The sequence below is a fragment of the Hippocampus comes genome, unplaced genomic scaffold (genome assembly GCF_001891065.2).
Source record: "Hippocampus comes isolate QL1 unplaced genomic scaffold, H_comes_QL1_v1.1 scaffold147, whole genome shotgun sequence".
In the NCBI taxonomy this organism is placed as follows: domain Eukaryota; kingdom Metazoa; phylum Chordata; class Actinopteri; order Syngnathiformes; family Syngnathidae; genus Hippocampus; species Hippocampus comes.
In genome coordinates, this window is record NW_017805009.1 from 384,053 (window position 1) to 396,627 (window position 12,575).

The 12,575-nt window shown below is 40.1% G+C and overlaps 2 protein-coding genes across 5 annotated transcripts in view; one reads left to right on the top strand and one right to left on the bottom strand.

Annotated features, from left to right (window-relative positions):
* Positions 1–658, bottom strand: part of cunh5orf34 (chromosome unknown C5orf34 homolog) — a 5,120-nt gene extending 4,462 nt beyond the window's left edge. The window contains exons 1-2 of one of the 2 annotated variants that reach the window (XM_019861150.1): positions 354–658; positions 144–233 (exon numbers count right to left, since the gene is read on the bottom strand). In XM_019861150.1, coding sequence (XP_019716709.1) covers positions 144–233; positions 354–560 — 297 coding nt within the window. In that variant the 5' untranslated portion in view covers positions 561–658. The remainder of the gene's footprint in view (positions 1–143; positions 234–353) is intronic. The other variant, XM_019861158.1, reaches the window with a different exon arrangement.
* A 2,361-nt stretch (positions 659–3,019) lies between these two features.
* Positions 3,020–11,076, top strand: LOC109511638 (E3 ubiquitin-protein ligase RNF34). 3 transcript variants are annotated; one of them, XM_019862862.1, is made up of 8 exons: positions 3,021–3,203; positions 3,618–3,836; positions 4,721–5,131; positions 6,314–6,376; positions 6,544–6,745; positions 7,814–7,843; positions 7,992–8,033; positions 10,055–11,076. In XM_019862862.1, exons 1-8 carry the CDS (start codon positions 3,198–3,200, stop codon positions 10,240–10,242), a joined length of 1,161 nt encoding a protein of 386 aa, XP_019718421.1. In that variant the 5' UTR covers positions 3,021–3,197; the 3' UTR covers positions 10,243–11,076. The 3 variants fall into 3 exon arrangements, with proteins under 3 accessions (XP_019718423.1, XP_019718421.1, XP_019718422.1); XM_019862863.1 differs by lacking the exon at positions 7,992–8,033 and having other exon boundaries at positions 3,026–3,203; XM_019862864.1 differs by lacking the exons at positions 7,814–7,843; positions 7,992–8,033; positions 10,055–11,076 and adding an exon at positions 6,948–7,190 and having other exon boundaries at positions 3,020–3,203; positions 6,544–6,819.
* The last annotated feature ends 1,499 nt before the right edge of the window (positions 11,077–12,575 follow it).

A 12,575-nucleotide genomic window follows, 5' to 3' on the forward strand; every position in this document is an offset into this window, starting at 1 on the left:
TTGAGTAGTAGGGGATGGGGGGGCGGGGGCGGGGGGTGGAATGAATGTATGTAGAATGTATGAGAAGATAAGATAAGAAAACCTTTATTAGTCTCGCAATGGAGAAATTCCCAATTCACAGCAGATACTGAAGATAATGGTACCTGTTTATGAATCGGAGTGGTGAGTTCCTCTGGCAGATATGGTCGACTGGCATACTTATTTCTGAACGCCAGTGCAGTGATGATCAATTCCTGAGTTGAGAAGAATGACGCAGCTTTGACAACCAATACACTAAATTACTGTACAATTAATAGTTTCAAATTACATCAGTTAACGTTTGAAAATAGGGTTAGTATTTTTTTTAACTGTACTTTATAAGCGCTGGTGGTGAACCGCGTCCTCTGTCGAACTCTCACGGGAGTTTGAAGAGGATGTTCAGCAGGCACTGAGCCTCTCGCCAGCATGAACTCACTGCCACAGGGCGAAAGTAGTAACTGTGCCCCGTTTTCATAGCGAATATCGACAGACTCGTCCGCATACATGACCATCATACTCATAAGGGAGGCGCCGGCTTCCATCGTTAACACGACTGACGTTTAAACTAAAAGAAATGTTCTCCGTCAACTTCACCTGGATATACACCAAGCGCGCGCACAATCAGAAGCCGCAAGTGACGTCATCAGAAAGGGACGCTCACATTCTGTTTGACAGCAGTGACAATAACAACAAAGATTTTACACGTCATAATTGTTACAATTTACAAGTATTAAATATTCACAAATGTATCGATAATTAGTCTCATTCAGATCTCTTATTCTGAGTTTGACAGGAGGTTAACGTTTCAAGTCAGTTTTGTTGGATTACAACGAAGAATCCTTGTGATTTTTGGCGACATAATGATTATTGTTTAATCCGGTGGCCATCCAGTCACTACTTCTAGTCAATGTATAGTTTTATTTTCTAGATATATCGATCGATCAATAAACGATAATGATGTGTTTAAACATTATTACTAATCATAACATAAAAACTGAATAACACGTGTTTTAATGACCTTTTATTTTAATTTACCTGACCCTAAATATATATTATTGGCATTAGAAAAAGTAGTCAAACTTAGTCAATGTTAAAAAAAAAATCATCAAGGTCTCTGTGTATGATTCCATTGCCATTTTCAACAGATTTGAAATCCAAATGATTGGTTTACAACTCTCCTGGTGTAAATGGTTTGTTTGGCGAAATGGCAAATGGCAGCTACATCCACATAGATGGATCTGCATGGTAATTCAATGCTCCTTCCACAAGTGAAAATACAAGACAAACGATTGCACTGGACTCACACTAGTAGTAGGCAACAGTGTCAATTATACAGGGATATCCTTAGAAATATAGATGTTTTAAACTTAACAAAATATTTTTAAAGGCTGTTAAATCGCCAACAAGTGTTTTCCACGAACAATGGGCAAAACAACATTTTTATACAATTTCTATTTATTTATTTTTTTAATGTTGAAAAAAAAATCCACAAATAGGTTAACCCACGGGTGTTGAAACATGAGACGGCATCAGTCCACTGTCCTGCCTTTATTGGGGCTTGCATTCACTTCACAGTTCACTTTTTTAGACTTTGGTCTAAGTATCCACTCATGAGCAATGTTACGTGACAACATATTCTTACACCACTGTGCAAACTAGTTCATTGTGTGTGGTTTGTAACCTCGAAATCAAGTATGTTGAAACAACCAACCATGGGCCTCTGTGTAATATGTCAAAGACATGCAATTAATTTTGAGTGGTCCCTTGATTTATTCCAGAGCTGTATTTGGGACCGGTGTGCTTTTTTTCCTATATTCAAACTTAAATGATTTTTTTTTTTTTTTTTTACCAGATGGCCTAGTTCTTTTCTTTTTCATTACATTGCTATTACTATGGATTGCAAATATAAGTAGACCCTGCTTTGATGCAGAATCATAAACGTTGCAGCCATATTGAATGTGGAGGCAATTACCGGCGATGCCTCATTCATTTGCGAGATGCCGCAAACCTCATGAGATAGAGACTGAACAAAGACCATTCATTGTACAGTATTTGGCTATATGGGACTGACATACATTTGCGAAAACAATTTGCTGACCACTCGGTAAAAACTATGAAGTCCCGTGTATCGGTGAAACAAGCCTCCAAAGAAGTCTATCCTAATAATACTCTGACCACTGTTAGTTACCTATTCAGTATTTCTCATAACACTGATAATTGGATGATAAATATCCCGTAATAAAAATAGGAGCAAACTTTTTTAATCATCAAATGAAAAGTTATACAGTAGGTTGTTTTTGATGATTCCAATTACAGTATTAGTATGAGTATTAGTATTAGTATTAGTGAGAGCCATTAATTTTGTGCACTTTGTCGACTGTCACTTGATGTCTGGGGTCTGTCCGTCACGGAGGCCATTTGCGGATCACTGCATGCATTTTTTTTTAACTGGCCCACCACATATTATAATCATGAACTAAAATCATCACCCGTATCGGGTTGTGAGGAGAAAATGTTACAATGTTGAATGATATTGCCACGATTTTTAAAATGCTATACTATTTTATTTTCTCAAAACTGTAAAAGAAAAACGTACTTTTTATTTAACTTTTTTTTAATCTGGCCTAATTTTTTTGTAAAACAAAATCCAGAGGTAAAATGGAAGCTCTCACACTTTTAAATTAGCCATTAAAACACAATTTATGCTACAAGCTATCACGTAACACTTACAAAACAGGCTCTAATAATTAGTTTCTTTGTCGACGATAACACAGTCCAGGTCTTTTACACTACTGAACAGTTTAGTCTGCGATTGGCTGGCAACCCTACTATTACCCGAAGACAGCTGGGGTAGGCTCCAGCACGCCCGCGACCCTTGTGATGATAAGAAATTAGAAAATGGATATATGAACAGTTTCGCGTATGGTGATATACCACAGCAAATACGTATCATACAGAACAAGGACAAGTTCAACCTTTCCAGTTGATGGCGATAAAGAACTGTCTTGTTGTGTCTGTGGCCACGTACTGGGACAGAAGAAGAATCCCGAACGCTCGCACTCGGCAGCGTAATCACGCCAAGACACCGTTGGCCAGTTCAGCAGTTTACCAACAGACGCCCACCTTGCAATGAATACACTGTCAACCTGCACATTCTCAGTAGACATTCCGGAGCGGCAATGAAGGTGCCTTTTCACTTAACTCTCGTTTCATTCTTAGCTTCGTTTCCTGCTTTGATGGTTGCTAGCATCCAGCTAACCTTAGCAATGTAACCCGAGCCATCGGTGGCCACTTTATCCTGATGTTAACCAGTGCGAATGTAGTGTTGGTTACAGGATTATCTTGCCAGTGACACTAAAGGGTGTCTTTTCCCTGTCAGAAACGTCTCGTTCTGTGTGTAAATGTAAATATTTATATTATGTTGCTTTTGGTTGTGAAGCTAAATTAATAGTACTGCATATTTCTTCCTCTTAAATTTAATTGAGCAGACATTCACTCACGGGGACACATTCTGTCCCCGCCTCGAAATTAAGAAAATATACAGTATGAAAGAAAATACAAATTAATCTGAACTGAACGTGCTTTCTTAAAAATATCAGGCAGGAGCCTCGTCCGTGTGGGCTTCATGCTGCGGTCTGCTGAATGAAGTTATGGGTACCGGAGCCGTCAGAGGTCAGCAGCCAGGCTTCGGGGCAGGTGCTGGACCCTTCAGGTTCGCCCCCAGTGCAGGATACTCTACATATCCTCCCACTAGCTCAGGAACTCCCAGCCTAGTGTGCAAGTCCTGTGGTCTGGCGTTCTCGGTCTTCAGGAGGAAGGTAGGTACCACACCAGGGGCTTTTGATGGCATGTTTGTTTATTGTCTGCATGTGAGGAGCAAAGTATACACAACTTAAGACACGTAGTAAGTGAACATAGCACGTCAGTTTTTGCTCAAATAATTGATTTCCCAGTGTTGGATGTGTGTTTTTTAAGAGACAATATTTCAGACGACATTGAAAAAGTGACGTTTCAATATTTGATTTTGGCCTGTGAAGCGAATTACTAATCATTACAGATAAATGTAATGCAAATTGCTATTAATATGCAATTAACCTTTATTAAAAAAGTTATAGGCTTCAGTGTTTATCAGCATAAACCATAATGCGTGTAGTCATATCAGTTTTAATGTCTTGATGTGAATAAGACAAAAAAAATCATTATGCTCACAAATCCTCTTCTTTTGTTTTAGAGCTAAGGTTTAATGGGTTAAAGTCCATTTCGTTTACACCCAGATGCCAGCAGATTTGTTTTAATTGGAAGCACAGTGTGGTCCCAGCTGATTCTTGAAGCAGATGCTGAAACATGCCCCACCCCCTTGCCTCGAACTCAGTGCTCATGTTCATGTATGGCAGAGGGTCTCCTTATGTCAAGACCTCGAGCTTGTCTCGCTCGCGTGCCAGTGGAATCCCAATCCATGCATGTGTTACTTTTTGATCTTTGTCAGTTAAAAAAAATCATGCAACCTGCTGTTTCTGTGCATGAACATCTTGAACAGATGTTCTGCTTCTGAAGGGCTCATTAAATATCACTTTTATTTTTATTCCTTTTTTTTTGTCCAAATGCAGTTTTTTTTTTAATGCAGCAACTTTTAAACGCCATTAAATGCCTAGAATGTCTAATTTCCAATGCCTTTTTTTTCTCTGCTCTATTTTCCCTTCAGCACATTTGCAGCGACTGCAAGAAGTGCTTCTGCTCTCTGTGTTCCATGCCTCTCGAGAATGTGCGCATCTGTGCCACGTGTCATTTGCTGAAGGCAACAGCCTTCCATCGGCCACGGCTAATGCGTCTAAGGGTCAGGGACCTGCGACAGTACTTGTTGCTTCATAATGTCCCCACCGACACGTGCAGAGAAAAAGAAGACTTGGTGGACCTGGTGCTCTGTCACCAAGGCAGTGAGGAGGAGGATGAGGAGGAAGAAGAGGAGGAGCAGGAGCCTGACACAAGTAGTCTCCACTCACGTTCCATGTATACTCCACCACCTTCGACCATACAGTCTGCCTCAGAGCTGTCTCAACTTGCTGCCTCTCAGGCGGAACCTCTCAGCAGGAGTGATAGTTCTGACAGCAACCGGGTCAGTACATGAATACCTTTTTTGTTAACTCTGATAAATTGAAGACAAAGGCAATATTCGGAATCAATCACGTACAGTATTCCCTACTCCCTAATCACTGTAATGAACTGGGTATTGTATATAGGGATATATATAGAGTCCACACATCAGTTAAAGGAAGGCTTCATTAATTTTACGTGAGTGGCTTGATTGCTAGTAATTTATTTGTTGAGCTTTGAAAAACGCATGAGCTGCAAAATACACCTCAATATTGATATATTTCACGCTTATGGTAACGTTTTCAACACATGGGTCCTCCCTGTCGGGTCCGACGAGACTTAACGTGAGCAATTTAATGTTGGAAAATAGTCACACATTGGGCATTGAGGAGGACACTGGCATGATTTTTCCCCCCCCCCTGCCCCCCCCCCCACAAAAAAATATATATATATATAAATACACACACACACACGCACACACACATACACACACACACACGCACACACACATACACACACACACACGCACACACACATACACACACACACACGCACACACACATACACACACACACACGCACACACACATACACACACACACACGCACACACACATACACACACACACACGCACACACACATACACACACACACACGCACACACACATACACACACACACACGCACACACACATACACACACACACACGCACACACACATACACACACACACACGCACACACACATACACACACACACACGCACACACACATACACACACACACACGCACACACACATACACACACACACACACACGCACACACACATATAGGTGCACTAACAATCAATACAGCTAACACACAGAATTTTCATTACATTAAGGTACAACACAGATATGATTTTGAAAAAAAATCACCAACTTTGAAGGAGAGGTAAATTGAAATTAAACAAATTGAAGTTCCAACCGTATTGTGGTGTGAGCCACATAAAGAGGGGTTATGGATGATAAGAAGCTCTGAGCTGACAGATCCACTAGAATTATGTGAATAGCTTTGGGACTGCTTAGCCTTACTATAAAAGGAGGAGGGTGCCATTGTGCTCAAGGTATCATGCCCTAACAAAGAATGACTAATTTAGCTCGTCAGTAGGCTCTCTGTTCCTTTGCATGTACTGAAGAGGAATGTTCTCTTTCTGTTCTGATGCAGGACATAGGTGATGCCACATCAGTGTCACTTCTCAACTTGGACCCCAGTGAACACACACCTGAGGTAATCGGAGTGATGATCTTTTGTGAGCGTGTCTAGTTTAGTGCAGTTCCAGGTTTCTGAGATTGAAGGCATTTTCTATTGCAACACATCACAAGAGCACTGTGGTTTGATGTTAATTATGTGGATAAGGGTTATTACTGTTTGACTCGAGCCTTGTGCTGCTTTAGACGAGCCCTCAGACGCGGCGTCTGCTCCGAGCGTCTCTTTCGGACATCTCCAGTGTGAGTGACATCGAGGGCCTCTCTGTCAGGCAGTTGAAGGAGATCCTGGCCAGGAACTTTGTCAACTACTCAGGGTGCTGTGAGAAGTGGGAGCTGGTGGAGCGGGTCGGCAGACTCTACAGAGAAACAGAGGAGAACAGGAAATCATGTGGGTGTTCATTTGGTTGCTCAGAATCAAACTCATGATTACTAAACATGTACTGTAATAGGCTAGGTTGAGAAAGTAACCCAATGCATGACTCAATACAGTTTACCATCAGGGCTGCCCCATGGCTCCGTGGGGCCCTCAGTGTTGATCATCAGTACACGTTTTCTAAACTCATTGCAACTCAACACTATATATGTTAGTCAGTCTTGTGTATATTAGACTATTATCAGCCTAACATGTCATTGTCATTGTATGTTTTCAATTACACGATAAAAACGAAGTCCGATACAAAATATTTCGAGGCCAGCAACTTCAACGACAGATAGAGTCACACTTTTTCATCAGTGATACATTGTGGCCACACAGGAACACACAGGTCTTAACTAGATGTATGACAAAAATGCCATTTTAATTACTCTATGGACAAAATGTGTGCATATTTCTGTTTTCTATTGAATCAATATACGGTACATCATAGTTATCTTCATATATATTTTTTTTACATTGCAAAGGGCTCTCATGCATAAAAATTATCTTTCATGGATGGCACAAAATTGCTTAACAGCAAACCACCATTAAGTGCAGAATGAATTTTGTGCAATTTTTCAGAAAAATCAACTCATTCAACATTTCAATGTTATTCATCTACTATGTTTGTCCTGCATGTCATTCCAAACCTGCGAAACAATGATGAGGCCTACTCTCGTCGTAGTATAGTGCACCATACAAAGTTTCAATAACCACTAACCCTGTCTATCACCGGTAATGAGCTCTTTTCTTCTTTGAGGAGACTTCTAAAATAAGCACAATGGCTGCGTTCAGACTCCAGGCATATCTGATTCAAATCAGATTCCTCCTCAAACCCGATTTTTACGGCTTGTTGTCCACAGTTTTAACAGTCATTTTATGATTGTAATATGCCATCTGTTTTTATTAAATCCCACGTGACATGGAATACTTAATCGTAGCCAACCGTATTGATCGATATCAGCAGTTTTCATGCTGTCACTTGATTGTTGCTCTTGTACTGGTGGTTGATATCTGATTCATTTCCTTTTTTTCTTGCAGTAGAAAATGTGAGCAGTACTGTAACCAAAGGTAAGCACTTACTTGTCCTGAATATGCACACCCTGCTTTTAACCACACTTGCTGGACTGTATGGTTAAAACCTATATACACCTATTACGGGTGTTTTTCTTAATAATCATGCTCAATTTTCTCTTACTTTAATTCTTCCACACTTAAGTGGTGGCCTTCCCCCCTCCTATCTACAATGAGGCCATTGGAGGTAAGGTGGTCTCCTCGATGTGCTCTGTCATTTTATAAACTGCATCTGTTCTGTTCATCATCATTAACAACCCCACTGTTGCGTATTCCCACCGCATCCCTTTTGGTGAAATTCCTGCATGTAGTTCCTTCAGGCAGAATGTAATTAACTGCAAAGGTCTCCGGTTTACTTGCGTAAAGCATATTGTCTTGCTTTTTCCCAGAAGAAGGCTAATTGAAACATTATTTTAAATTGTCCTCTTTTGTGATGTTCCTGCCACATTGAATCCACAGTCAAACATAAGTCATCTTGTTAGCGTTTGCAAAGCTAATCACGTAATGTACACTACTCACAAAATGGGATATCTGGCTTTTAGGTGAAATTTATAGAAGCTGTAAAACGTTCACGCTACAGTGACATCACTTCATGAAAACAGGGCATTTAAAAAGAAGGATGCACTCGGGAGTTCCTCATCTAAAACAATTCATTGGAACAAAAAGTTAACAATGGTGGGTACACCACAACAAAAAATCTCAACAACCAGGACATGTATTGGTCGTTCCAAGGATCAAACGTCTGTTGTGAATTTTGCCTTTGAGCTCCTCGTTAGAGAATAGCAACTTGTGCAATAGGTACTGAAACATCAGTTGGACATGTGCATTCAAAAGCTTAGAGAAAGTCACATTAAGTTCACCTGTAAAGGTTTGAATGCATTTTAGGCTGGTCCTGAAATTTCACCTGAAAGTTAAATATCCCTAACTTTTTGTGAGTACAGTAATCCATGTCTACTCCCTGTCTATAGTCACTGCTGCACACGCAAATTTCAAATCCATGGTTTTCAATTCCAAGTGCATTCTTTAACATAGCCAGCAGGGGGCAATTCCACTACAGTACTGTACTGTCATCTCCATCTTTGTAATGTGGTGTTTCTGTCTTTTCCAATTTATTATCAACCAAATTACGACCCCAACTCCTCATTAAACAAGACGAACAAAGCATTTACCTTTCTTATATGTCGACCCCCGTCCCTTTTTTTTTGCAGATGGTGAGAGAGTTCCACAGATGTTCCTCGACGAAAACCTTTGTAACAACCCCACTGTTGCGTATTCCCACCGCATCCCTTTTGGTGAAATTCCTGCATGTAGTTCCTTCAGGCAGAATGTAATTAACTGCAAAGGTCTCCGGTTTACTTGCGTAAAGCATATTGTCTTGCTTTTTCCCAGAAGAAGGCTAATTGAAACATTATTTTAAATTGTCCTCTTTTGTGATGTTCCTGCCACATTGAATCCACAGTCAAACATAAGTCATCTTGTTAGCGTTTGCAAAGCTAATCACGTAATGTACACTACTCACAAAATGGGATATCTGGCTTTTAGGTGAAATTTATAGAAGCTGTAAAACGTTCACGCTACAGTGACATCACTTCATGAAAACAGGGCATTTAAAAAGAAGGATGCACTCGGGAGTTCCTCATCTAAAACAATTCATTGGAACAAAAAGTTAACAATGGTGGGTACACCACAACAAAAAATCTCAACAACCAGGACATGTATTGGTCGTTCCAAGGATCAAACGTCTGTTGTGAATTTTGCCTTTGAGCTCCTCGTTAGAGAATAGCAACTTGTGCAATAGGTACTGAAACATCAGTTGGACATGTGCATTCAAAAGCTTAGAGAAAGTCACATTAAGTTCACCTGTAAAGGTTTGAATGCATTTTAGGCTGGTCCTGAAATTTCACCTGAAAGTTAAATATCCCTAACTTTTTGTGAGTACAGTAATCCATGTCTACTCCCTGTCTATAGTCACTGCTGCACACGCAAATTTCAAATCCATGGTTTTCAATTCCAAGTGCATTCTTTAACATAGCCAGCAGGGGGCAATTCCACTACAGTACTGTACTGTCATCTCCATCTTTGTAATGTGGTGTTTCTGTCTTTTCCAATTTATTATCAACCAAATTACGACCCCAACTCCTCATTAAACAAGACGAACAAAGCATTTACCTTTCTTATATGTCGACCCCCGTCCCTTTTTTTTTGCAGATGGTGAGAGAGTTCCACAGATGTTCCTCGACGAAAACCTTTGCAGAATCTGCATGGACGCTGTGATCGACTGCGTTCTGCTGGAGTGCGGCCACATGGTGACCTGCACCAAGTGTGGCAAGAGGATGAGCGAGTGCCCCATCTGCAGGCAGTACGTCGTTAGGGCCGTGCACGTCTTCAAGTCCTAATGCAACACCTACGCTCACTTCAGCTTCAACACAGCAACTTTGACTCAGATGGTCTCTTAAATCAACCAAGGCCATCACATCCTCTCAATCCCTTTCTGTTCATGTTTCAAGTTTGTCGCGGCCCATTTTTTTACCTGATTTGCACACAATGGAAATACGTTTTTGCTGTTCCAGTAAGAATCATTCCTGACGTGAACATATCTTTCTTTGTCTATTTTACAACAAAAAGAATGTTGAATCTGGGTGCACTCCTTTCCCTCAGTTCTGCCTACAAAGTGTAGCCAGTCTTGTGTTGACAGAGGACCTCATTACACAACTGCTACAAGTGACTACAAAACTTAGTAATACCAAGGACGCACACCCTGACAAGACGGTACGCACATGGTGCCAAATAACAGGTGAAATTTGATGCTCCTCACCCATCACATATCTTCCACTCTGAGTGAGTTTGTGGCTTAATAGCAGTAGAGCGGGGCTGAGATGGGATGTTTAGCAATTCTCCAATACGTAATCACGTAGGCCACTAACAAGATGACAGTCGAGTAAGATGGTTAGAAATCACAGTAGGTATTGGTGATGGACAATGACGATTTGTTTTGGAACTGTTTTGTAGTATATGCTTTAATCAAAATGCATTAACATTGAGATTCTAACTTTAGGTCTGTCATTACAGCAATAGTTGGTCTTTGCCGCCACCTCTGTCTCAGCATTTGAGACAAAAATCGGTGCTAGTCATCTTATCTTCACTATTTTCGAGTCAAACTGTGGATATAATTGAATGTTCATTTGTTTTTGTTTACGGTCTGTGAAATAAAGTGTCATTTATTTTCTCAAGTCAAATCAATTAACTGAATTATTCACAGTAGTGAAGATGTGAGTGGATATATATAAAAATGACTTGCTAATTTATATTTGCATAAATTATTGCACGAGACTATACTATATACACACACACACACACATATCCCCCCCATTTGATTTAACTTGTGCTCAGTACAATATTTTTAAACGACCCTTGGATTGGAGGGTTTTTTTTGGCAGGTAAAATTAATCTTGTTTTGTCCCTGTTGAACATATTCGGGTATCCTTTCCACCTTTATCTCAAATATTTTTCACGTTTTATTTTCTCCAAATGTGTGCAAACCTCTCTTTTAACCTTACTGGCACAAAAAAAAAAAAAAAAAATCAATATCTCTGCCATTCCAATCAAGACGTTTCCTTCATGAACCGCATCAGAGCAGGACCTACTTTTCCTGCTCTGATTTACTGTGTGAACGTTTTATTTTAATATATGTATATAGAGAGAGAGAGAGAGAGAGAGAGACACACACACACATATCGCACACACACGCGTAGTTTCCTTTCAGTACATTGATTCATGATGAAAACGTGTGAGGAAGACAAGTTCTTACGGCAGAGGATAGACAACTTCATGGTACAAATGGAAGTCTTTTAATGCATATTAGCACTGAGCTTTTGAATTTACAAATATAAACATTATCACATTCACCTGAGGCGATAGCAGGTTAATCACAGCACAATACATCCCAAAATACTGTACACACAACATCAACTGCATGGCGCTATTTAAACATGTTATTTACACAGGTAATGTAGATAAATTGATCATTTGAACCGGTGTGCAGAACCAGATATGTAGCTTTCATTGCATCAGTGAAATCAGTGCTAAATGTGTTCAGACAGCTTCCTGCAACTGGCTCGACCATTAAACCGGAGCCACTATTAAGAAGCCTAACAACTTTGTTCAAAAATATTTGCAAATGTCATTTGACCTAGCTCTGTCAGATGGCTATTCCGAAGACCAGTTGTTCAGCACACAAATAAATACAAGCTGTAGTAAAAAATAAATAAATGCTTAAATGTCAGGGAACCCCGTAAACCACAACACTCAAACTGTTACAAAAAGAAAATTGTAACTGAAGCTGAAAATGAGGCAGGAGTGTGACATTTGTTTACTCCGTTATTGAAATACATCCGAGATGTCCAGGAACTATAGTATAGCAATATTTGTATGTACAATGAATTATGTTTAACGTGATTTTTAAGTGTCCCCATGTCAAAAAGATTTTTAGGCCCGAGTAAGGAAGAGAATTTGTACAATGTCACGAGGTTGGACTGGCACACTGGATTGCCTTCCCCAGAAATTTAGCTCCCAAGCAAGAGTGGACAGACTGTAAACTCAAGTTTGTATAAAAATACTGCTTTAAAATATTGAAGGAACAAAACCGAACAGTCAGTTACAGACACACGCGCACGTGTGTGTGTGTGTGTGTGTGTGTGTGTGTGTGTGTGTGTGTGTGTGTGTGTGTATA

Bases quoted from the DNA above. Each gene is read 5' to 3' on its own strand.
- LOC109511638 (XM_019862862.1), top strand. The intron at 6,746-7,813 runs GTGGGTGTTCAT...TTTTTCTTGCAG, and splicing joins AGAGGAGAACAGGAAATCAT to TAGAAAATGTGAGCAGTACT. The intron at 7,844-7,991 runs GTAAGCACTTAC...TCCACACTTAAG, and splicing joins GAGCAGTACTGTAACCAAAG to TGGTGGCCTTCCCCCCTCCT.